This window comes from Anomaloglossus baeobatrachus, chromosome 4 (assembly GCF_048569485.1).
Source record: "Anomaloglossus baeobatrachus isolate aAnoBae1 chromosome 4, aAnoBae1.hap1, whole genome shotgun sequence".
In the NCBI taxonomy this organism is placed as follows: domain Eukaryota; kingdom Metazoa; phylum Chordata; class Amphibia; order Anura; family Aromobatidae; genus Anomaloglossus; species Anomaloglossus baeobatrachus.
This window is the reverse complement of record NC_134356.1, coordinates 427,041,544-427,068,759: the sequence shown is the minus strand read 5'-3', so window position 1 is coordinate 427,068,759 and position 27,216 is coordinate 427,041,544. Positions and strand designations below refer to the sequence as shown.

At 43.3% G+C, this 27,216-nt stretch overlaps 1 protein-coding gene across 1 annotated transcript in view; it reads left to right on the top strand.

Moving 5' to 3' along the window:
• Positions 1-25,759, top strand: part of DENND6B (DENN domain containing 6B) — an 81,240-nt gene extending 55,481 nt beyond the window's left edge. Inside the window, exons 13-20 of the mRNA XM_075345412.1 lie at positions 159-224; positions 1,356-1,420; positions 4,421-4,510; positions 4,748-4,801; positions 15,027-15,136; positions 17,760-17,862; positions 19,881-19,955; positions 21,928-25,759. Coding sequence (XP_075201527.1) covers positions 159-224; positions 1,356-1,420; positions 4,421-4,510; positions 4,748-4,801; positions 15,027-15,136; positions 17,760-17,862; positions 19,881-19,955; positions 21,928-22,050 — 686 coding nt within the window. The 3' untranslated portion in view covers positions 22,051-25,759. The remainder of the gene's footprint in view (positions 1-158; positions 225-1,355; positions 1,421-4,420; positions 4,511-4,747; positions 4,802-15,026; positions 15,137-17,759; positions 17,863-19,880; positions 19,956-21,927) is intronic.
• The last annotated feature ends 1,457 nt before the right edge of the window (positions 25,760-27,216 follow it).

Here is a 27,216-nt window from a genome sequence, read left to right as displayed (position 1 = left end):
AGCTGCACCCAGGCCTTGCTATCTGAAGGGTCCCCAAGGAGCCTCTGCTATGTAAGATAATGCATACATTATAACTGATACATGATAGGCCGTATTACAGACTTTGTAAATGGGGCTCAGAAGCCTCAAATTACAGTATAAATTGTTTTTACCTGCAGGTGATTTGCCGAAACAAGTGAAGTTAAAGAAGGTAACAAAGTTGAAGACATTGGACACGAAATTGGGTAAGATTGACTACTTCTGTTTCGTATTCAATCCTATACCTATAGGCTTTGTGCGCACTAGAAATGTGAAGTTTCTCAAGAAAATTTCTTGAGAAATTTCTGGGAGTGGAAGATTTCCGGACATCCGGAAAAAATCCGCACCAAATCCGCGTTAAATCCGCATGCGGATTTGCCGCGGATTAGCCGCGATTTTCCCGCAGGTTGTTCCCTGCGGATTTTGCAGGCTGTACTGCAGAAATCCGCAGGTACCTGCGGAAAAGAATTGACATGCTCATTTTCTCAAGAAATTTTCTCAAGAAAATCTTCTCTTTTTTTTTAATCCAATCAATTTTTATTGTAGGAAGTTACATTACAAAAAAAAGGAGAGATTCAGGTATCATTGGCAATAATACACAAAGAAAACAATGCTGTAACATGTGGTAGTGTCACCTTTGATTATGATTCACATTTCCTGTCACACCACCACCAATCATGTCTGATGCAAGTTGCAACTTTTTTAGGTTAATCAATACCCAATACGTATAGAATCAACCTACCAATTTACTCTTTAATCCTCAAAATGAGGGATCCAAACAACCAGAACCAGAAGAAAAAAAAAAAATCTTCTCAAGGAAATTTCTTGAGAAAAATCCGCAGTGTGCGCACAGCTATTTTTTTTTCACATAGGATTTGCTGGGAAATGTCTGCACAAAGATTGCAGACATTTCTCAAGAAATTTCCGCAGCAAATCCGCGGGTAAATCCGCGGGTAAAACGGCCTAGTGCGCACATAGCCTTAGTCTGATGAGGGGCTCAGACTATACCATGGCATGAACCAAACTCCAGTAAATTTTGGTAAAGGTCCAGTCATAGCCAGTAGGACCCACCGAACCTCATAACAGAATTATATAAATATCAAATATGCTATTGGTGTGGGTGCACCTAACCATGGTTGAGAAACCATTAATTAGCTTTTGTAATAGGAGAGTATGTATCTCTAATGTATGGATGAGTTTCTCACCACATCTTGGCATTATATTCCAGCAAAAAGCATTTGTGTAATGTGGAAGAGGAAAATTGGTATTTACATATGCATGCATAAATGAACCACAATAAACTATATATGTTTTGTCTTTTTATTTACTCTCTGTAGGTATGTACACTTCCTATAAGCCATTTCTCCACAAAGACAAGGCCCTTATTAAACAGTTATTAAAGGTAAGGATAACAATACACAGAAATGTGTGACAGAGTAAACTGATGGATTGTAATTTTACCTTCATTTCTTATGTCTTTGGCAGCTGTCAACTAACATACAGCTATCTACACAAAATAATGGATAAAACATGTACCAACAATACACAAAAAGGTGTTAGGGCCCTTAGTAGGCAGAAATAAAATCCAGCAGATTTTGTCATAAAATAGCTTTACACAGACTTTTCAATCCACTGTTAATTATTTATATTCTCACTAATATAGCGCCATCATCTTTCACAGCACTTTATAGACATCATCACTGTCCCCATTGGGACTCAAAATCTAAATTCCCTATCAGTAAATCTTTGGAATGTGAGAGGAAATCAGAGTACACATAGGAAACCCACATAAACAACAATTGGTTATTTGGAAAGTTATTACAAGGGATCTGATGGACATTTCTGAAAAGTTGGGTTTTTAATTAGGACAGTCTGATGGGTTGGCTTAACGAGTTCTAATTCAATGGACTCATGTCTACTTTTAAAGCACCACTCCAGCATTTTTTTATTTTAAAGCTGGAGTGGTGCTTTAAATGGAAATTCCCTACCACCTTTATTATTTCCACCTGCCGCCATTTTCATCTTTTTCCAGCCTCGCTCCTGTCAATCTTTGGTGATTTGTGACCTGCCACCAGCTCTAGTGTTTCATGGAGCGCACGTCAGCTCACAACTCAATTCAGCTCTATGAAAGCCTTGTTCTGGCTCTCATAGATTTGCATTGACAGTATGTGACGTAACTTCTAATTTCAGGCCAGCCAGAAGTTACGGGCACAAGAATGTGCTGCGGGACTGGAGCGGCGCCAAAAAATGATGAAGCCGCAAGAGGGTGAGTATAGGGCAGGGGGCTTACATTGAAAGCGCCACTCCAGCACTAAAAATAAACCCGTGTAGTGCTTTAAAAATTATGAAACCATAACATATGGAAGATACAAGACATGGACATTTTGGAGACAGTTGTGAGAGGAGGAGACAAGAGAAGAACAAAGAAGTTAGACTTGTGAGGATCAAAGATCATGTGGGAATTGGTTTTGGACACGAGGACACTGTGTATAAAGGGGACTGGTTGTGTTATTCTCAAAGTGGTTATCCGGGACTATTTAATTTTTTTACTCTTTACTATGTACCTTTTTATTTTTGTGACCGGCACACTGCAGTCACAAACCTCTCTTGCTAGCGAATCAGTGGCTTCACGTCAGCCGAGTAGCTCTTTCTCTTCTGCACTGCTCTGTTGATAGGGTGGGACTGCCCACAGCCGGCTCCCCACTGCCTAACTGCAGGGCAACAGCTGTCAATCAGCATGATGTCAGAAGTCACATCTCACAAGAGGAAGAGCTCAGTTGACTTGGAGAAGCTAAATCGCTGGCAATAGCGCTCAGTGACAACTTTAAGCTGGGGCTAGGTATTTATTTTACTTATTTAGCAAACTTATATAGCCCCATCATATTCCATAGTGCTTTACAGACATCATCGATGTTTCCACTGCGGCTCACAATCTAAATTCCCTATCACTATGTCTTCAAAGTGTGCAAGGAAACCAACGCAAACACAGGAAGAACATGCAAAGTCCTTGTAGATGTTGTCCTTGGTGGGATTTGATCCCACCAAAGCAAACAAAATGTGCAAAGCAATAGTGCTCACCACTTAAGGTCCAGTCACACTAAGCAACTTACCAGCGATCCCAACAACGATAGGGATCGCTGGTAAGTTGCTAGGAGGTTGCTGGTGAGATGTCACACTGCGACGCTCCAGCGATCCCACCAGCAACCTGACCTGGCAGGGATCGCTGGAGCGTCGCTACACAAGTTGCTGGTGAGCTCACCAGCAACCAGTGACCAGCCCCCAGCGCCGCGTGGAAGATGCTGCGCTTGGTAACTAAGGTAAATATCGGGTAACCAACCCGATATTTACCTTGGTTACCAGTGCACGGAGTTACACGTGCAGAGAGCAGGGAGCAGCGCACACTGAGCGCTGGCTCCCTGCTCTCCTAGTTACAGCACACATCGGGTTAATTACCTGATGTGTGCTGCAGCTAAATGTGCACAGAGCAGGGAGCAGCGCACACTGCTTAGCGCTGGCTCCTTGCTCTCCTAGTTACAGCACACATCGGGTTAATTAACCCGATGTGTGCTGCAGCTACATGTGCACAGAGCAGGAGCCGGCACTGACAGTGAGAGCGGCGGAGGCTGGTATCAAAGGTAAATATCGGGTAACCAAGGACAGGGCTTCTTGGTTACCCGATGTTTACATTGGTTACCAGCCTCCGCAGAAGCCGGCTCCTGCTGCCTGCACATTTAGTTGTTGCTGTCTCGCTGTCACACACAGCGATCTGTGCTTCACAGCGGGACAGCAACAACTAAAAAATGGCCCAGGACATTCAGCAACAACCAACGACCTCACAGCAGGGGCCAGGTTGTTGCTGGATGTCACACACAGCAACATCGCTAGCAACGTCACAAAAGTTGTTCGTTAGCAGCGATGTTGCTAGCGATGTTGCTTAGTGTGACGGGGCCTTTAGCCACGGTGCTGCCTTTACATAGGGGGCCGGTTACAACCTTCTAGTGCTTTTTGCTATTTGACCTGTTGGCTAATGGCTGTTTTTGTGAGTTTTTTTGACTGTGCTGCCTTACCTGCTAATTTTGAGGCTCATTATTAAAAAATAAAAAATAGTTTTGGTCAACCCCTTTTAACACTAGAACTACTGGACTCGTGACACCTATATAGAAATACATGGTGCAAAGTAGTCAAAATGACTACATCAGTAGTTCTAGTGTTAATATGAATTCTCTGTGCAATGAGAAGGCATAGAAGGTACTGGAGGAGGTGAATGGTACAGCAGGAACAAGAGGAGAGGTGCATTTACTGGGGGTCCTAATAAATAGGAGGCCACTGAAAACCAAATGTATGTTCTTGGTTCTAAACTTTACATTGGTGTGTAAAGATATTAACTGTGACTTTTTTTCAGGGTCTACAGAAGAAACTCCCTTCTTCTGCACTCAGCTTGGTGCTAAGAAAACACATGTTTGAATTAACCCAGAGCTTTATTCTTCCTCTGGTAAGAAATATCTGCTGATTCTGTTCTCAAACATTTTCACCTACTTGGGTTGATATGGGTTGATAAAAGGTTTACTGGATGTGCTCCCCCCCCCCCCCCCCCGATTTCCTGACTGTTGCTATCTGCTGGGTAAGGTCCATGGGTTCCTGTACCCCCTCCTCCAAATTTCCGGTGCTTCAGCTTTTTCTTAAGTTTTTCTGTTGTGGGCTTTGCTCTGAGGCTTGTGATCTGTTTTAGGAGCGTTATATGGGTAGCCTAATGCCACATCACAGCGCCATTACTCCCTGGAAGGTAAGTCATTACACTATTTGCTACATATGGCACTATCAAGGAGAATGTTTATTGGTTTTCTTACTTTGTTAACAATCTAACCGTGTTTGACTGCCGCATTATTAATAGTAGGGCCTCTCTACTTATGGGCACTTTTGCAAATATTTTATTATTCAACTGAATCTAAAATAAAAAGAAGCCATAACTTATGTATTAAGCCTCTATGCAGACTTGTGTGGCCCAATGTTGCTACTTTCTCTTTTCCTCTTCTATTTAGGTCTTCTTAACCCATTAATTACGGAATTTTCATTTTTACGTTTTCATTTTTTTCATACCCTTTAACTAGCCATAACTTTTTTATTTTTTTTATGCCAACTTAGATGTATGTGGGCTTTTTCTTCTAGATTTAAATGACATCATACATTTTACCAGAGAAATGGTGAAAAAAAATGCTGTTTTCCCATTGTTCTTTGGCTTTTTATTAATTGAGCAAAAAAATGACCTGACAACACGATTCTTCAGATCAGTAAGATTATAGCGACATCATAGTTTTTATTTAGTATTCAATTGGCTTGAAAAATTTTGAAATTTTTAAAACTAAAAAAAATAATTTGGAGTTACTCAGGGTGTTAGAAAGCCAAAGGCGAATTGTACGTTGGAGTTCTGTGTGTCTGTGATTATCTTGTCAGGTTTCTCTATTTCTTGCACTTTATTGTATGTTTCTTTTTGACATTTGCATTCGATCCTATTATAGATTTCCTATTCATACTATATTATAGCGGTTAGTTATACATATTTTACTGGTATAGTACCATTTCCTATTTTACTAGTCTCAATGCCATGTTTATTTATAGCCAATCTAATATATAAAGCTGAATGTATGTGTGTGTGTATGTCCGAGATTGGCATCTGCACCGTCGCATCTACAGCCACAAAATTTTACACACTCACACTTCTGGACCCCGAGAGCAATCATATGCTATGTTTTGAGGGGAAATTTTAACCCCGCGCTTTACAGTTAGTCACCAAAAAACCTGCCTCCATTAAAGCGAATGGAGCTGGGAGCCACAGTGCAGCCAGAACTTCAGAAGAATGCGCAGCCACGCCCTTATATGGAATGTTGGCGTGTCAGACAGGGAAAGAGGCAGACGCAGACACGGTAAGAAACAGACATAGACAGGGTAAGAGACAGACACAAAGAGACAGACTGACAGGGAAAGAGATAGACAAGGAAAGAGAGGGAAAGAGAGAGACAGGTTAAGAGACAGACACAGACCGGTAAAGAGACAGACACAGACAAAGACAGACACAGGGAAAGAGACAGACAGGGTAAGAGACAGACAAAGACAGACAAAGAGACAGACAAAGAGACAGACAACGAGACAGACACAGGGAAAGAGACAGACACAGGGAAAGAGACAGACAGGGAAAGAGACAGACAGGGAAAGTGACAGAGATAGATAGACAGGGAAAGAGATTGAGACAGACGGAGAAAGAGACAGAGACAGTCAGAGACGCAGATAGGGACAGAGACAGGCAGACAGGGAAGGAGGAGACAGACAAAGAGACAGACAAAGATAGATGGGGAAAGACACAGACCTTGATAGAGACAGACGGGGAAAGAGACAGAGAAATAGAGACAGACAAGGAAAGAGACAGAGACAGGCAGACAGGGAAAGAGACAGATAAAGAGACTGGGAGACAGACTGGGAAAGAGACAGACCTAGAAAGAGACAGACCTAGAAAGAGACAGATGGGGAAAGAAACAGAGAGATAGAGACAGACAAAGAAAGAGACAGACAGAGACAGGCAGACCTGGAAAGAGACAGACCTGGAAAGAGACAGACCTGGACAGAGACAGACGGAGCACATTACTTGGCCAATTTAGTTAAATCTGTGTGGAATATCTGTGGTGTTGAAATATATGTTGTGAAATGCTTCTATTAGCTTAGTTTTTGCCTTTTAATAATTACATTTCTATCTATTTGTTTTGTGGTTTTTGTGTGCAGAATACATTTTTGTTAATACATTCTATTTTGTTAACAGCAGTTATTAACCCGGGCAAAGCCGGGTAGTACAGCTAGTCAATTATAATATAGAGTTCAACCATATACCATATACCCACATCTATGGCTACGTTCCCACAATTACCTTTGGATTTCAAACCCACCGCAGGTCACTTTACACTGAGTAACAAAGAAGCACAAAGGGTAAGAGATTTCTATAAATCTCATCCACTTTGTTGGATCTGTAAGAAGCTGCGTTTTTGATACAACGAAAATACACAGTTTCAAAAACTCAAAAACTTATTGAGGGCACACAGCCTAATACTTTGTCCATGAGATTTTTTCTATGCTATGCTCCACATGTTTTTAATGTATTTTTGAGTTATAAACTAAAACTAGCACCGTAAGCAGCGCCTGCACTGCTTTCTATAAAGTTGCATGTTAGCCCTTGTACTCCCACATATAATTTTTGAAAATCTCCATTGTTGTATGTAAACCTTTGGGTCTGGTCTGATGCGAATCCTTGGTTGTGGCTCCTGTCCCTCCTCTCTTTACTGATCTCTGTCCTCTTGTGATGATTGATTGCTCTCAGTGAGAGAAACAAAATTAAAATTTTGTAGTTGTGATACCTTTTAATGGCTAACTAAAATAAAAATAAAATATGATGTTATAAAGCAAGCTTTCGAGACATCTCAGGTCTCTTCCTCAGGGATGGTATGACATATGGTATGATAGTACCAAAACCTTTTTCTTTTAACTTATAATTGACATGGATGACGCCTCCTGCGCCCTCCACGCCGCTTGGCAAAATCTTGCGCCTGCGCAGCGACATTGCTAGCTCGCGCAGGTGCTTTTCACTCTGCCCTACTGCTGGCAGATTCGAATACATAGGTGCGCATACGGCATCGGCGAGGTGTCTGCACAGGCACAAGATTTTTTCCTGAGGATGTGGATGACATGAGCTGTGTGTGCGCATGCGTTTGACGTGACAAGTCAGGCCTAAGCTGTATTGGAGCCTCCTGGTAAAGGAAAGAGTCCATTTTGCGAGCTTTAGTTAGGATACTTTCCTTCACAATATACCTGTGGATTCGACATATACCCTAACGTGGTCTGGTCACATGAGTAGATCTCGAGCCCTGGGACCTGTGAGCCCTGTCAAATTCCAGCCCTGTATCATGTGGAACATTTAGAGTTGAAGAGATGACGCAGAGTGTTATGTTGCTCAACTGATTCTGATAGTCCCCTGATCCTGATGTTATTACGGCTTTTCCTGTTCTCAGTATCATCCACAAGATCTGTCTGGCACTCAAACTGATATAAATGAGAAGTAATAGTCTGTTCATGAAACTTTATTTGTTGTGCACTAGACGCTTTTTGTGATTCGGCATTAAATACAATTTCTTTGTCGCTCCATTGGGAGACCCAGACAATTGGGTGTATAGCTTCTGCCTCCGGAGGCCACACAAAGTATTACACTGAAAAGTGTAACCCCTCCCCTCTGCCTATACACCCTCCCGTGCATCACGGGCTCCTCAGTTTTATGCTTTGTGTGGAAGGAGGCACACATCCACTCATGCATTCCCATTTTAGTCAGCAGCAGCTGCTGATTTTATCGGATGGAAGAAAAGAGGGCCCCCACATGCTCCCTTCTCACCCCACTACGTCGGCGGTGCTGTTAAGGTTGAGGTACCCATTGCGGGTACAGAGGCTGGAGCCACATGCCGTTTTCCTTCACCATCCCTTAGAGGCTCTGGGAGAAGTGGGATCCTGACCGGTCATCCATTCACTGGGACCGGGCTCCCTCCGCAGCCCCTGTGGGAATCTGCCGGACAGGAGTCTATGTATCCTCAGGGACAGGGCCCTGCATCTAAAGGTACTCTGTGTCCCCATGGGGACTGTGCATGGAGCGCTTGTTTCACAGACGCTGCAGCAGCTGCTGGTTTGTGAAGACCGGGACTTCCGCGCCGACCGAGCCTGTTTGTCGGCCGCGGTATTAAATTTAGTCCCCGGCTTCATTGCGGCCTAGTACCATAACTCCCGCCCCCGGGCCTGCCAGTCAGGGGTAAGGGTGGGACGGTCGACCTGACGTCGGCAGTGAGGGCTGGAGCATACTTTAGGTTTCCTCCCCCCCCCCTCACTGATCACTGTGGGGCCCCAGATTCCCGCACTTTACTAGTCGCCGCCCACGGCTCCCTCCTCCCCTGAGAGCTCCGGCAGCCATTTTTACACACATTCTGCCGGTGGAGGATTTCAGGAACGAGCTCTGCAGCTCTGGGAGACCTAAGGCAGGGAATCTGGTGGACACACACTCCGCTTTGAGCGGTCGGTAAGCCACACCGGTCACCCGGTGCTGGTCCCCCTAGGGTGCCGGAGTATATATATATATATATATTTGTATATATTTTCTCTGTTCGGCCGGGTTGTTTACTTTTGGCTATATACCCTCAGTGATCACTCTCCTAGGAGACAACAGCATGTCGTCCACAAGGAGCAAGGGCGCTAAGGCAAAGGGTTTTTTTGCAACCTGTACCTCTTGTGGGGCTATGTTACCTGCGGGTTCCACCTACCCTCACTGTGAGCAATGCTCGACCCCTGTTGCACTTGCTCAGCCGGAGCCTCGGTCACTAGTGGGCCCCTCGGATCAGGCAGACCCTCCTGCTTCCACTGTCCAGGCGGCAGGGACAGAGTTTGCAGTTTTTGCTGAGAAACTCTCTGAGTCGCTTTCACAATCCATGGCTCAGTCTATGGACAAATGGTCTGCCAAGCTACTAGAAGCCTTGCAGTCCAGACCGGTCCTTACACAGGCCCCGGGCACTGTTGGATCATCGCCTCCAGGCCCCTCTCGGTCTGCGCCGCAGCGTGCTCCTGGGGTGGCCCCTAGGTCTCACGTGGAGGACTCCTGCACGGACCACAGTCCCAGACCGGCTAAGCGGGCTCGCTGGGAATCTTCCCCGACTTCCTCACGCTGCTCGGGGTCTCAGCTTGAGGACTCTCTGGAGGACGAGGCGGACGTCGCAGCTCAGGGCTCTGACCCTGACGTTGCCCTCAATCTTGATACACCTGAGGGGGACGCCTTAGTAAATGATCTTATATCGTCCATTAACCAGGTGCTAGATCTTTCTCCCCCACCTCCACCTATAGAGGAGTCGGCTTCGCAGCAGGAGAAACACCAGTTTAGGTTTCCCAAACGTACACGGAGTGCGTTTTTCGATCACTCTAACTTCAGAGATGCTGTCCAGAAGCACAGAGCATTTCCGGACAAGCGCTTTACTAAGCGCCTTAATGACACACGTTACCCCTTCCCCTCTGACGTAGTTAAGGGTTGGGCTCAATGTCCCAAGGTGGATCCTCCAGTCTCTAGACTGGCGGCTAGATCTTCCAGGAAGTCCGACGGATTCTGCTGTGGGCGGAAGCCACAGCCTCCACCATCTCCGCAGTTCACATCCCGGGCGTAGAAAACTGGGAAGCAGATTTTCTCAGTCGTCAGGGCATGGATGCGGGGGAATGGTCTCTTCACCCAGACGTGTTTCGAGAGATCTGTCGCCGCTGGGGAACGCCGGACGTCGATCTCATGGCGTCACGGCACAACAACAAGGTCCCGGCCTTCATGGCACGGTCTCAAGATCACAGAGCTCTGGCGGCGGACGCGTTAGTTCAGGATTGGTCGCAGTTTCGACTCCCTTATGTGTTTCCTCCTCTGGCGATGTTGCCCAGAGTGTTACGCAAGATCAGATCCGACTGTCGTCGCACCATTCTCGTCGCTCCAGATTGGCCGAGGCGGTCGTGGTACCCGGATCTGTGGCATCTCACGGTGGGTCAGCCGTGGGCGCTTCCAGACCGCACAGACCTGCTGTCACAAGGGCCGTTTTTCCATCTGAATTCTGCGGCCCTCAACCTGACTGTGTGGCCATTGAGTCCTGGCTCCTAGCGTCGTCGGGTTTATCTCAATTACCTCACTCCGAAGAGTGTCGGAGCTTGCAGCGCTGTCATGCAAATCCCCTTTCCTGGTTTTTCACCAGTATAAGGTGGTTCTGCGTCCTGTCCCGGAGTTTCTCCCTATGGTGGTATCTCCTTTTCATCTCAATCAGGATATCTCCTTACCGTCATTTTGCCCTCATCCAGTTCACCAGTGTGAAAAGAATTTGCATTCATTAGATCTAGTGAGAGCACTCCCGGCTCTACGTGTCTCGCACGGCGCCCCTGCGCCGTTCAGATGCGCTCTTTGTCCTGGTCGCTGGCCAGCGTAAGGGTTCGCAGGCTTCCAAGTCAACCTTGGCTCGGTGGATCAAGGAACCGATTCTTGAAGCCTAACGTTCTTCGGAGCTTCCTCTTCCTTCGGGCCTGAAAGCCCATTCTACCAGAGCCGTGGGTGCGTCCTGGGCATTGCGACACCGGGCTACGGCTCAGCAGGTGTGTCAGGCAGCTACCTTGTCTAGTCTGCACACCTTCACAAAACACTATCAAGTGCATACCTATGCTTCGGCAGATGCCAGTCTAGGTAGGCGAGTTCTTCAGGCGGCGGTTGCCCACCTGTAGGAAGGGGTCGTTTTTCGGCTCTCTTTTATTGAGGTGTTTCTTTTACCCACCCAGGGACTGCTTTTGGACGTCCCAATTGTCTGGGTCTCCCAACAGAGCGACAAAGAAGAAGGGAATTTTGTTTACTTACCGTAAATTTCTTTTCTTCTAGCTCCTATTGGGAGACCCAGCACCCGCCCCTGTTCCCTTCGGGCTGGTTGTTCTTTTGTGTACACATGTTGTTCATGTTGAATTGTTCTTTTGGTTATGGTTTCAGTTCTCCGAACATCCTTCGGATTGAATTTACCCCAGACCAATTTATAAGTTTCCTCCTTCCTGCTTTTGCACCAAAACTGAGGAGCCCGTGATGCACGGGAGGGTGTATAGGCAGAGGGGAGGGGTTACACTTTTCAGTGTAATACTTTGTGTGGCCTCCGGAGGCAGAAGCTATACACCCAATTGTCTGGGTCTCCCAATAGGAGCTAGAAGAAAAGGAATTTACGGTAAGTAAACAAAATTCCCTTCTTTCTGTTAGTTGTCGCATCTCCCCTATTGCGCCTGCAGCCTCAGCCCTGTATGAAGATTCCAGCCTCGATATACACTAGAGATCAAAATTAGAACACAACACACAATTTCCTGAATATTAATGTCAGTGTACAGTCTTATGTGATTATCTCCTAACATGAGTAAACTAACAGTATTTTAAGCTTATTTCATAACTTAATTTTTTTCAAAAGTACATAATAAAAATGTAAATGAGATAAATGTGAAAGAACCCTGATCAAAATTAGAGAATACTTTCAGGTACCTGCAAGTTATTGGTGTTAATGTGGCACATGGTACTAATTTCCTTAATTATTTTACAAACCCTATTTAACTGGCAGCCTGACTTTCCAGTTTGCACTGACTTTGCAAAAATGGTGTGCAGTTCCAAACAGACTGAAACCCTCCAGTAGCAGGTTGTCCAGATAAAGACCAAATGGGTAAAACTATCAGCCATAGCAAGAGAAGTTGGTCTTAACAAGTCTGTGATTTTGAGAATATTGTATCTTTACAACATCACAAATTCTTTCAAGTCCCACAAGAAGGCTTGTCACCCTGGAAAGACAAATGCAAGAGAGGACATGATAATGTGGATACTCTCCATTGGTAATCGTTTCAACACTGCAGCTGGAATTACTCGCCAGTTCAGCACTGAACAGGGTAAAGATCTGTCTCATCATACAGTGTCACGATGTTTAAGAGCATTTAGACTGAAAGCCCACTCTGCAGTGACCAAACCTCTCATTAGCAGAAACAATCAAAAGGAACATGTTGTGTGGACAGAGGAGAAGTGTTCTTCAGTTCACTTAAGTGATGAAAGCAACTTTAATTTATTTGGGTCTGATGGGAAACATTATGTTCATCGACAAACTGGGGAAAGACTGAACCCAATATGTATTAAGAAGTCAGTGAAAGGTGGTGGACGAAGTGTCATGGTTTGGGGAATCTTTTCCACAGCAGTAGTTGGACCTCTCATACAGCTACATGGCAGAGTGAATGTAAGTGTGTATCAGAACCTTCTTCAACAACACATGGTTTCTTACCTGCATTCATCACTCAGTCAGACAGCAATACTCGTTCAAAACAATGCCCCCAGTCACACAGCAAAATGGGTAAAGTAGTTACTTGACGCAGAAAATATTGAAACAATGAAATGGCCAGCCCAGAGTCCTGACCTAAACCCAATAGAAAACTTCTGGAAAATCCTTACCTACAAAGTTATGGCCAATAAACCCACAACAGTTAAAGAACTGTGGAAGAGACTGAAAGAAGAGTTGACCAAAATCATACCAGAGCAGCGTGAGAGACTATTAAAGTCCTGTGGCCGCAGATGTGCTGAAGTCATTCAAAGCAAAGGCCTGTACACGTCCTACTGATTGCTGACTGTTGTTACCTTCAGAAAATGTAGTTATAATCTTTCTTTGTGCTACAGTCATTGCTTATCTCTAATTATGATCATCATGTTTTGGGCAAAATAAAGGTTTTATGTTGATAAACTTTGCATATTTTGTAAAACACTGTTCTATTGGCAAGGTATACCCCTTACAAAAAAAATCCTTCAAATGTTGATCAATTTAGATTACATTATTTCTGAAAAAAACAAGTGATCATACCTTGTTCTCTAATTTTCAGTGTATAGTTTTCCATGTTCCCCTTTGTTGGGATAGCATGTATCTGTGCTCTAAGGTCTTCTCAAACCGCCTCCACCTGTGACGGATTCTCCTGCAAGCTCCCCTTAGACTGCTTAGGGGAAGAGGGGTATAGCAATAGACAGAAGGGCCTCCCACTTCAAGGAAGCTGAGAGCATAAATAGTTGAAGAATACTCCAAACTACCCGGGCCTTGATTAGAATTGATTGATGTTTGCAACAGAAGAGTAGGGGAACAGGACCTAGTCTTATTGAGGAAGCATCTGAACATAGGCACCGTGATGAGCTCTCCATCCGCAATCTTAGGTAGAGGGAGTCTGTCCCGTGCAGTCTGGGAGGCCTCTGCGACAGGCGGAGCTCCGTGCTCCACATGATCTTCCCCCATCAGCAGGGATCTCATCTGTCCTGATACTTTACATCATTACGTTTTCCGATTAGGCAGTATATATAGTGTTTCAAGCCTACTGCTCTTAGCCGTCGCACCACAGTTTGGCGACTCACTTTGACCTCATTCTTTGTTCATTTTGTGCAAAATTTGTACAGCACTTTTATGGACATCAGAACAGACATTGTCTTAATTTTTGTGATCAACTTTTAAGGACGTTTCCCGTGGTCATCTACTTGTAGGTTTGTCAGCTGTTCTATAATCTTTTTTCTTTCTTTATTATACGTGACATTTGACTCTTAGAACAGTTGACTTCCATAGCTACCTATTTTTGGCTTTTGCCTGACTTACCTCTCAAAATAATAAGCTTCCTGACATCTGGTGATAAATTTGTCTTTGCCATGTTTTGTCCAAAAACACACACACAAAAAAATTAGGCAAAATTAGACTACCCATAATAAAATATGCAAAACATTTGGCCCAGAAAATGTAACACATATAAAGGAAAAAACACATGTCAAACACAATTTTCATCCTTACAGCTGACAAGAATTTGCTTCCGGTTTACTAAAATCATCAGGAAAATGGTATCACAACAACCGTGACACGAGGCTCCGATGGGCTGTCATGACAGTGGGGAGGGGGGTCAGCTGAAGACCCTGTTGCTGTCTTGATGAAGTTCCTGTGAATGCCGGCTTTTTCATGTGTACTAGACACTAAAAGATTGTCTCTGTACACATCAATTACAGTTTTCCATTGTTATAATTTTACACTATCACTTGCAAAATTATTTTTTTACTGATAATAATGTTAAAAACAATTCTGCTGTGTCTATTCTTATGTTTTCGCAGATGCATAGATTTAAAAGGCAACTCTACTTTCATTAAATAAATCATGTACATCTGCGGCATTATGAAATTCTGCAGAAATATAATTATACACTAAGTAAATAAGCAGTATTCCTGGTCAGCCCACCTTCTCCAGTCATTTTACATAAGAGAAATAAGTACAGTACAAACTAAGTGATCCTTATTGAAATCCTTATTAAAATTCAATGCTGATGTAGGGTTTTGTAGCATTTTGATACTATATCTGCATAGTGAGAAGAACCAATGTCTTACATTTCATAATGTGTCTCTATATGCACAGAATCCCCCGCAGGTACGGCCATTTCAGCAAGAAGAGCTAATGAAGATGTTAGAGCACACGGGTCCACAGTATAGCTCCACAATAAAGGGGGACTGGAGTGGACTGTACAGGTGAGCTTGGCAAATTTTAAGATTCAGCAAACCAAATACATTTTCAGTTAAAGAGTTATTTCTAAAAAAATCAAGTGACATTCCTCCAATTGGATAGAGGATAACTCTCTGATCGCTGGGACCCTCAGTGATCACGGGCCAAAGGAGTAGTGTACACATCTGGCCTCTGCTCCATTCATTGTCTATGGGACTGCTGGAAATAGCCAAGCGTTGTGCTCGGCAGTCTTATAAACAGCGCATGGAATACAGGCTGCACATGTCTCATGCACAAGAGGGCTGTAGAGCCTCATTATAGTGATCAGTGGAGCCAGGGCCGGCGTCAGCACGCGGCATACCTGGGCAAATGCCGGGGCCCTGGAGAGCCGGGGGGGCCCACTCGGCCTCGTCAGTTCTGGTGCCCCTTGGCCGGGGCCCCCTCGCCTTAGTTCTGCTGCCCCCGGGCCGAGTTCCGCAGTCCTCGGCAGGAATCTGCAGTGCCGTCCCTTTAAGGCGCGCAGACTTCCTGGTTTGAACTTCATCTGTGGGCGGAGCTACCGACCGGCCTGCTCAGGCCCACAGATGAAGGAGTTGCAGTGCCAGCCAGCGACCCCCAGCACAGCTCTTCTCTCCGGCGCTGTGTGGGCCCCCTCTCCGGCGCTGTGTGGGCCCCCTCTCCGGCGCTGTGTGGGCCCCCTCTCCGGCGCTTTGTGGGCCCCCTCTCCGGCGCTTTGTGGGCCCCCTCTCCACCGTGACCTGAGAGGTATGTGCCCTCCCCGCCCCCGATTTATGGGCCCTGGGGAGCTGTATGGGCTTCTCCCCCCTTAGGTGTATGCCCTGCCCCCCGGTGCTGTATGTGCTGGCCCCTGGAGCTGTGTGTGTGGGCCCCACAGAGCTACGTGTGTGTCTGTATGTATGTAGCAGAGCTATGTGTGTATGTATGTAGCAGAGCTATGTCTGTATGTATGTAGCAGAGCTATATGTGTATGTATGTAGCAGATTCATGTATGTATGTAGCAGAGCTATGTGTGTATGTATGTAGCAGATTCATGTATGTATGTAGCAGAGCTATGTGTGTATGTATGTAGCAGATTCATGTATGTATGTAGCAGAGCTATGTATGTAGCAGAGCTATGTGTGTATGTATGTAGCAGAGATATGTGTGTATGTATGTAGCAGAGCTATGTGTGTATGTATGTAGCAGATTCATGTATGTATGTAGCAGAGCTATGTGTATGTATGTATGTAGCAGAGCTATGTATGTAGCAGAGCTATGTGTGTATGTATGCAGCAGAGCTATGTGTGTATGTATGTAGCAGAGCTATGTGTGTATGTATGTAGCAGATTCATGTATGTATGTAGCAGAGCTATGTGTGTATGTATGCAGCAGAGCTATGTGTGTATGTATGTAGCAGAGCTGTGTGTATGTATGTAGCAGAGCTATGTGTGTATGTATCCAGCAGAGCTGTGTATGTATGTAGCAGAGCTATGTGTGTATGTATCCAGCAGAGCTGTGTGTGTATGTAGCAGAGCTATGAGTGTATGTAGCAGAGCTATGTGTGTATGTATCCAGCAGAGCTGTGTATGTATGTAGCAGAGCTATGTGTGTATGTATGTAGCAGAGCTATGTGTGTATGTATGTAGCAGAGCTATGTGTGTATGTATCCAGCAGAGTTGTGTATGTATGTAGCAGAGCTATGTGTGTATGTAGCAGAGCTATGTGTGTATGTATCCAGCAGAGCTGTGTGTGTCTGTATGTATGTATCTAGCAGAGTTGTGTTGTGTGTGTCTGTATGCATGTATGATGTGTATCTATGTATGTCAGTGTATATGACTGTATAGATATGTCAGTTCTATACGTATTTTTGTGAGTTTGTCTTTAAATATGTATATGTATGTGTACGTATGTGTGTGTCTGCGTGTGGATGGGGCCCACCGGGACTCTTCCGCCCAGGGCCCACAAAAACCTGCAGCCGGCCCTGAGTGGAGCCATCCCCCAGCAATCAGCAAGTTATTCCCTGTACTGAATGAGAACAGAATTGTCATAAAATGTCTTCCATTTGCCTAATTTCCAGCTACCTTTTTTTTTTCCTACTGGATCCAAAAATGTAGTCTGCACAAGTTTGTTTGTCCAGCCCCAAAAAATTTAAAGCAAGTGGTACTGATTTAGCTATTGAAGTTTATAGGAAATAGATCATAACATGATCTTCCGTTAAATCATCCATTAGTAGATCCGTTGTTTAGCACTGTGCACACCCTGAACACAAGAGGTGCTCAAAAACGCCTATAGTAAAAAAGGATCCATTGAAAATGGAAAAAAAGTCTGCCAAACAAAAAACAAAATGTCCATTTTTAAACGTCTACTTTTTAAATTTATTTTTGAAGACAAATTCTTTCTTTCCTTCATTTCATTTTTGCCCCATTTGTAATGGATCCATTTATTTATTTTTTTATTCTGGAGCCATTACAAAGTGATGGTAATTGGATGTGTGAACAGAGCCTGACTTGTAAGATGACATTATCTGATGTATGTCTGTCCAAACTGGATAGTAAACTATAGCCCCCATTTGGGTGTTAATACTGCAGACATAAGTGGATAATATATCCCTTATTCTTTTGATTCTCTCTGCTCTCCTGATTATTTTAGGCGGTTCTTGAAGTCTCCTCATTTTGATGGATGGTATCGGCATAAACAGAAAGAGATGAGAGAAAGACTTGAAACCGCACATCTCAAAGTCATCTGTGAAGCCGTAAGTGTTGCTAAACATGTTATAATATACACGTTTGGATTCTGAAGTAACGTAATGTAATGCATTTCTGATCTGACATTAGTCAGCTATAAGTGACCTGACCAGAAGATAACAAGCCACAACAATACATTTACCAGCCAGTTTCCAAGATTCAATTGAATCTCAATTTTAATATCACTTGATATGGTCAAAGGACGCAAGTAACCCTGGTCCATTGGTCAAATTGGTAGTCTGTGGCCAGTGACCACAAGCCATGTGAACTTCCTTCTGTAGGGATCCACGGCACCTCTTCTGATTAGTAAGCCCCGCATGACATCATCACATCGTGTGACATATGCATAACTAATCAGAAGAGGCGATGACAATGCCAACAGATAGGAGCAGGTCCACAGGGCTCTGGTGACGAGCCTTGGACTGCCATTGGACAGATGATCAGGGTTCTGAAAATCTTTTTTATCATCTCTACTTATCACCAATTGTTAACACCAGTTTACCTCCAGTTTAAAAAATAAAAAAGAACATTTCCTATCAATCTCAGCATTCTGCTGTAAACCCTTATTTTCTTTCTTTGTCATTGTCTGATATATGACAGTGATGCTGCAATCCGGTTACTGGTCAGTATTTCTTCAAACCTGTTGGCTTACCAATGCATAGGTCATTGCCAATGTTGCTGTAATCACAGGACTTTATTAGCTAGCAAATTTCCTTTAGGCCTCCTTCACACATTTGTGTCTCTGGTACGTGTGAGACATAGACGCACATAAACCCATTAAAATCAATGGGTCTGTTCACGCGTCCTTAACACGTCTGTGTTTTGACATGGACCATGTGGAGCATACACATCTCCTTGAGAGCCACATGGCGATAGATGTTTTCTGCCAGTGTCACGGGTGACACATGGACCACACACTGATGTGATCCATTTGACATCAGTGTGACACGTAGCAAAAAAACCAGGGGTCACATAAAAATAAAGAATTTGTATACTTAACTTTCTCCAGCGCTGCTGGCTCTGCTTCTACTGTTACTTCCGCACTTACTGCAGACCTGGAAGTAACAGCAGCACCACAGACAGCAAGAACGAAGACAGCAGCGCTGTGGAGAGGTAAGTATACCAGCTCATGCTGGCCGTGTGCTATCTGTCAACATGCGTACAACATGCACACACATACGCACCTACACCAACTTTAGTGTTTTGCACAGATGTGTGAAAGAGGCCTTATGCAACCATCTTGTGCTAGCTAGTTATTCTGCTCCAGTGGCTCACATGAGCAGGGAGAAAGTAAAAGGCTGTAGTAATTTAAAGTGTCAACTTACTACTTCATTGCTATAAGGGATGGATGGCGATGTGAAAAATGTTAAGGTATGTTATCATTTCTCGCATAAAGAAATAACAAAAAGTGTCATCTTACGGTTAGGCCTCATTCAGAGGTCCAGTTTTTACATACGAGTACTATCTGTGTTTTTCATGCATAGCATTTGAACCTGTGATAGTCTATAGGGCCATTCACAAGTCCTATGGAGACATGTCTGATTTTGATACGCAAAATGGACAATGCAAATATTGGGGTGCATAAAATTTTTTACTGCACTCGGATGACATCCGAGTGTAGTCCGATTTTCAAAAACTGTCAAAGAGGAGAAGGTGGAGATATTTTAATAATGTCCCCCTGTACGAGAAAATTGGATGACACTAGAACCAAACTCTGATCAGAATTATCGGGCAGTTTGCCTTGTATGTGGAAAAATCGGACGTCTAAATGAGCCCCTATCCATATGAAATGAATATATTAGACAGCATAGAATTGAAAGAAGCTACTAAACTTAGAACATCATTTTTTTTTTTAAACTCTATAGAATTCAGAATGTACACCTTTACCTTATCTTATAAAGTCTTTTCGGGGTCAGTTGAGGTAAATTATAGGTTGCAGATATACTGTAATAAAACAGCTGAAGTTATAAGAAAATAAAAAAGTATGTGTGATGACTTGTGTACGTACTTTGTGCATTTACCACAGAATATACCAGCTTGGATAAAAAACAAATCAGAGGTGGAGATTGTGGATCTGGTACTGAAGCTGAGAGACAAACTGGTATGGTATCTAAATATTCCATAAATCAGTTAACGTCAATTTTTTTCAATCCTTTTCAATTGCATGTGTTAGCATTACTATGCCCGCAATCCCAGAAGTGAATTCAATAGAATAGGAAATTGGAAGAAACAAGTTGTACTTCACCTTCTTACTGGGTCCACGTCACGTTTTGTCTCACAATTGCGTACAATTCTGTGTGTGCCTGCTTGTCCCAGATAATCCCTGTCCTTTAAAATAGCTGCTTGCCTTTCTCTTTGTGTATACGTCTTAGAATTCCCACCATTTTGAGAACTTTGGGGTTAAACTATGCCATAAGATACATATCTTAAATAATAATATGCCCATTTCTGTACATAGAATAGTAATATACGTGCACCTTTGTTTGCATTGCATTGGTTATATTGCGTGATTATACTGTGGTGTAGAATACATCTGTTGCTATGACATACCAATTACAATAAAGATATCCATATTCAGAATTATACTGGTAGGCAAACAGTATAATAAAATGTTTAACATATCTTATAAACTGTAGCCACTTAAACACCCAGGAGATTGATTGGGTTCCAGATCTCCACTAATTGCTTACAAAGGACGAGCTCTGAGTTCCTGTATGAGCATGTGCACAGCTGTGTTTTGGACCCATAGACTTCCTATTGAGCCTGTACATCTATGCATGTGCGTTTATGTAGCAGCTAATCACTTCTGCTTACTTAAAAGACTGTGCAGAAGAGCTTAGTTGAGTGATTGATGGGAGGCTGAAGACTCAGAACCTCACTGATCAACAGTTTATAGGGTTACAAGTTAAAAAATAAAATGTAAAAGCTTAGTTACTAGAGATTAGCAATTCCCTGGTTAGGCGCCCAGTCTTGTACTGCATAGCAGTTGGTCTTCACCTCACACACTTACGACACCCCGTGACATCATGAGCCAGGTAAATAATGCCAAAGGTTCCCAGGACACAGGGCAGAGGATGCAGGGTCTAGAAGTAAAAAACAGCTGCCAGAGAAGGGTAGACTGGACAACTGAACCGAATGACCGCATGAATCGAATGACTCATATCTATTATTTACACTTTATACTGTACTAGCTGAAGTACCCGGGCGTTGCCCAGGATAGTAACTGTCTCTCTTTGCCCGTCTGTCTCTCTCTATCCGTCTCCCCACCGACATCTTATTACCTCACACATAAGCTTCTTATACGAACAGTTTATTTTGTTCCTATAGCAACTACTGACAGTTGCTATTAATAGCCTCTAGCTCCCACCTCCATTCAGTTTAATGGAGACATGTTTTTTGGAGTGTAACTGTAAAGCGTGGGGTTACATTTTCCTGTCAAAACATAGTCTATGACGTTCCCTGAGTCACATGGGGCGTCTGTGCAAAATTTTGTGATTGTAAATGCAACGGTGCGGATTCTTTTAGCAGACACACACACACAGCTTTATATATTAGATCTCACAAGTGATCCAGACATGAATTTTTGCAGTCACTCTAAATGAACTGCATCTTGCTGAATCCTAACTGTGCAATAATTACACAGTCAAGATTCCGCTGTTTGCTTACTGGAGTGGTTATCTACTAGATTCTCTTCCTGCTTTTTCTCAGTCATCTTTTGTAAGAAGCTAATTGGTATGTGACTTCAAGTATGCAAATAGTTTTGTAGCAGTCATGTGACAATTACTCCAGCAATCAAACAGCAGAATCCTGACTGTGTGCATACCTCACACTGTTATGATTAAGCAAGATGATATCAGCGAGACTATCTTCAAAAATTCATGCCTGGACTTTACCATACTGATGTCTTTGTTAGTTATATCTAAATGACATGTCCTCAATAACATTTTAATAGCACATGATGATTATAATACTCAAAAAGTTATATATTTAAATAAAGTATTGTTATAGCACAGTAAAGTTTGTAGTATTTTTCTCCGTGTATAATGACTTGTGTTCATGGTCTTGGTTTCCAGGTTCGGGCTCACAGACAACACCTTCCCATCAGCCCTGCTTCACTGAACAGACTGAACCTCCATATTGATGAAGTCATTGGCTCCCTTCCCGAAGACTTGCAGAGCATTTTGCATCCCCACTAAGAGGAATGCCACAGCATCCCATAATATGCGAGTCATCAGTGTACACCATGTCATCACTTTACATCTTTCTGCTCCATTACGATCCTACACCTGTACAGAAACCAGAACGCTAACTTATTATAACTTTATTTAAACAAATATCCCCTGCATACTATAGTAAGAGCAACACTTTTATTTTCCTTGGCACAATACAATATAGCACAGTACATAGCACTGAGAATAATATGGGATATCCACTCAAATAACAAGCACAACCCCACTGTGTGGAATAGCTACCAGGCTAGTTCAGAAAAGTAGACAAGCGTTTTTTGGCTGATACGGTCTTTAGTCGTAGGCTTAGTCATAACAAATGGCCATACTGGCCTGAAACGCGTGACATAGCAATTTTCTGGCTTCAGTGTTTTTATTATATTGATGAGCAAATCGTTCAGTTCTCGGGAGCTTGGTACTTGTTTACCCAGTATAATGGAAGTCAATGAGGAACTTGAGCATTTTTCCAGAAGATTTTCTGGAAAAGTGCTTGAATTCCCCATTGACTTCCATTATACTTGGTAAGCGAGTACCAAGTATCAAAAATGCTCATTAAGAGCACTGAACAGTTCGCTCATCACTACTCATGGCCATTTAGCAAGTAGAAAATAAAAATTCATTATTTTATATACGGATGACGACTTATCTACGGTACTTCTCTGGATTATTCTTCTGATCCTTCCATGAAGACACAGGCAAAATTGTCCAAACGTCTGCGTAATCTTTGTGCACGTTTTTCATTAAATTTTAAGATCAAAACATCAACTGTGCCCAAATCTGTTTTGAGATCTTTGAGTGAGATATAAAAATATATATATATATGAGAGTAGAGAGTAAATAAATAATAGTTTGCCATTAACATAGACCTGGTAAAGCGTAAGGCTATGTGTGCACATAGCGTTCTCTGCCCTGCAGAAATTTTTTGCAGCGATTTGAACAGCACACGTGCGCTTCAAATCGCTGCAGAAAGAGTCTAATGAAAAAAAAAGAAAAAAAAAAAAAGACGATTACATGCGCTGAGTGCAGCCCCTCCCATAGACAGAGCGGCGGATGCATGCAGAGCGCAGGAAAGAAGTGACATGTCACTTCTTAGAACGCGCGCTTCGGGCAGCAGCCGGAGCGCTGCGCTCTAATAAGCCACGTGCGCACGTCTCCTGCATAATCTTCATAGATTGTGCTGGGGACGCAGGACGCATGCAGTTACGCTGCGGTGCAGATCGCAGCGTAACTGCATGCAAATACGCAACGTGCACACATAGCCTTAGATAGTATACAATGCATATGTCATGTCACTTGAGAAGTCAAAGTAGGGCTTCCCTAATTCCAACTTGCAAATTGCAGTCCTCCAAAAACACAACCTGTGATCTTCGCTGTATGGGAGGCAGCAGAGAAGTTAGAAAATAATGCAAGGCTTTTTTTCCCATTTCATATTCTTGCTGAAAGTGGTCTCTAGGACCTAAGGTTACTTCACTATAGGGTGCTTACATTTTGCAATGCACGTTCTGCATAGATTTGTGTGCATTCACATGTTCATAAACAGAGTATGATATAGATTCCCTATATGCATTGTGCTCAGAGACTCACTTTATGGACAAGAGTATAAATGAACAGTGAATAAAAAGTGATAAACATAACCCCATATCGGGAAAACCTTAAAAGGTAATTGTCCATACGATTCACCCCTCAAACTTGTTTATCGGGTCATATTACTCTTTGAAATATAACGTCATCCACACATGTGCTGAGGCAATCTGTTGCTCCACGACTGGAAAAATCACTACTTTAATGAATATGCAAATAAGCAATGGCAGACCATGCGGCCGCTATGGGGCTCGGTGCCAGTGCCCCCCCACCACCACCACCTTTGCCCACCATCATACTTTTAAAACATTAACAGAATCCCGGATGCTGATATAGTTGAAGGCAATGATGGAAGATGAAGCCGTCCATTCCCTCTTCCATCATTCTCCCTGTGCGTCTGACATCTCAGAGCAGCAGGCACAATGGAGTCACCATATCGTGCCTGCAGCACCGGGATGTGCAGCGCTTCAGACTACACGATGCAGAAACCGTAGCAGTGAGGAAACAAGGAGTATTTTTTTTTTTAATCAGTTACTACTGGGGGGGGGGGGGGGCGCATCACACTGTTTGGAAGACTATGTGGCAACATATTATTTGAAGGTCTATTTGGGGAGCCATCATGCTCTTTGGAGGGCTATATCGAGGACCGTCATGCTATTTGGAGCTATCATACTATTTGCAGGGTTATTGGAGGGCTATTATGGGGGCCATTACACTATTTGGAGGGCTATAAGGGGGTCAGCATACTATTTGTACAGATATTTAGGGGTCCATCATACTATTGGAAGTGCTATTACCAGGGCCATCATACTATTAGGAGGGCTATTAATGGGTCATCATATTATTTGGAGGGCTATGTAGATGGCCATTATACTGTATGTGGGCCATTATACAGCGTGTAGGGCGGTGTGGGGAGCAATTATTTTTAGAGGGCTATGTGGTGGCCATTATACTATTTGGAAGGCTGTGTAGGGGCATTTTACTGTATGTGGGCTATTATACAGTATGTAGGGTGGTGTGGGGACCAATTATACTGTTTGGAGGGCTAGTGGGGCTATTATTCTATATGCAGGCTAGTTTACAGTGTGGAGGGCTATGTGGGGACCAAATATACTGTTTACAGGGCTATGCTGTGGGACCATTATACTGTTTAGAGGGCTAGTGGGGCTATTATATTTTATGCGGGCCAATATACTGTTTGAATTGCTAGTAAGGGCCGTTATACAGTATGGAGAGTTGTGTTGGGCTCATCATACTATGGGGGGGGGATGTAGGGGCCAGTATACTGTACGAGAGACATTATATTGTGTTAAGGTCACTCTAGGGGTATTATACTTTGCAGGGGGGTGTACTGCAGAGTTATCGTTCGGTGCGTGTGGAGTTATACTGTGTTTGGGGGCACTTTTGCACTACTTTGTACGGGCGAGGTATGCCCTTTTTTTGACCTCACTAATCTTATTTAATTTTTTTTTGGTGCGGAGGAATGAAGACCTATGATATGTGTCCCCATGATTTCCTTACAAGTGAGTCCTAAGTGCGTTGGGTGCGTTAAAGCTCTCTGGGTTGACTATACAGACAGTGAGCTGTCAGTCAAGCATAGTAACGTGGGGGTGGGAGGGGAGTAAAGCCAAGGAGGAAGGGGCTTGGGCGATGCCTTGACACTCCGAGTGCACCAAGTCCCATGTGCACATAAGTTAAAACAACAACAGAAAGCAACAGAAATAACGCTATATGTAAATTCATCTTTAAGGTAGCTTGGTCATATTAACAGTTTGGGTGGGAAGTGGGGATATTATGCTGACATACTGTACTCCATTTAATATGTGTGATCACTTGAAGGAATATTTTCCAGCTGTCTACACCTAAGTGGGGTTTGCCAACATCCATGCACATGCTGCAGAAATAAACTCATTTAGGTGTATGAAGAAAAAGAAATGGTGAACAGTAAAATTACGACTTTTGGCACTCTGGAGAACCTAAGTTATAATGCATTATCACATACATAAACACAGCAGCATTTCGAACACTGAATATTCATAATATCTTATAATGAGAATGTATCATCACAAAAGTACCTTTCCAGTATTTTTTTTTTTTTTTTTTTTTAAATAAAAAAAAAAATGTAAACTATTGGGGGGCTAGACATAAAGGAAAGTAAAACTCCGTTTTCACGCTGCCCATTTGAGAATACAGACAGGGCTTTTATTTAGGACTCTATTCAAAATTTGCTTTTTTTTTCATTCACTTTTTATGTTAGGTCTTTTGATTTTTGTTGTCGATTTTTCAGCATTTCTCTATGTGGCTCATGTATTTTGGGCAAAATAAAACATGCTCTAGATTTTTGTCTTTTACATTTTTTTTTTTGTGCACCTTTTCAGTGAAAAAGTAGCATGTTGTGCTAAAGTGTTACACAAAATTTCAGCAATAAATAAAATCACTCCGGAGGGAGGCTGCAAACAAATTGAGACTTTTTAAAAATTGCTATTGATGATTCGGCTGTGAGCATCTGGAAAACTAAAACCATGCCTATATTGTCAAACATAAAAATAAATACATAAAATAGACTTCAAAAATAGGTACAAATTAAAAGAAGAATTTAGCATAAATTGAAAAAAAAAAATGGGCAAAAAAATCCTAAAAAAAACCTAGATAAAAAAAAAATGCACAAATGCAATAATGAATTGGGCCCTTATGGTTTTCTGCAGCTTTGGTGATCAGGGATGATACCAATCAGAAAGCTGATGCAAATCCCACTCCCAGCCCCCAATAGACAGCTACTGTCATCATATAAGTTTTCTATTAGATATAAACCTACAACATACAAATAAATGTAAGTATTATGTGATTTCATTTGGAGTGTTTACTCCATAGAAAAATCCATGCACCCATTATTAAGGGCTCTTCTCCACTTGCGATTTCTATGTGCGAGTGTGATCCGATAGAAAAATCAGATCGCACTCGCACCAGTGTTAATCAATGAGGCCGTGTCCTCTTGCTAAATGTTTTACGGCACGTCTCATGTTCTCGGTGAAATCGCAGCATGCTGCGATTTCACAGAGTCTCAGCTCTCGCACCCCCATGCAATCCTATGGGAGCGAGAAAAAAAAAATCTGAATCCAGGTGGCATGCGCATGTCATACAGATGGCATACGCATGTCAAACGGATCCTTGACACTTGCATACCGCGTCAGACTGGCTACCGGAAGAATCTCCAGTAATACCAGGCCTGGCCGCGGTTACATGCACTGAACCCCGGAGCTGTCACCTGAGCTCCAGACTGCAGCCTAAACAGCGAGCGCTGAGTGATTGATTCCCCGGCGATTGCTGTTCAGTTCAGCACAGCTGCAAACAGACCGGGCTGAGCTCAGGTGACAGATCCGGGGTTCAGTGCAGGTAACCGCGGCCAGGCCTGGTATTACTGGAGATTCCTCCGGTAGCCAGTTTGACGCGGTATGCATAAACACTCACATAGCACCCGCATGACGCTCGCATGTCATACGGATGCTATGTGAGGAAGAAAAAAAAACACCATACGCAGACCACGCGCAGGACATA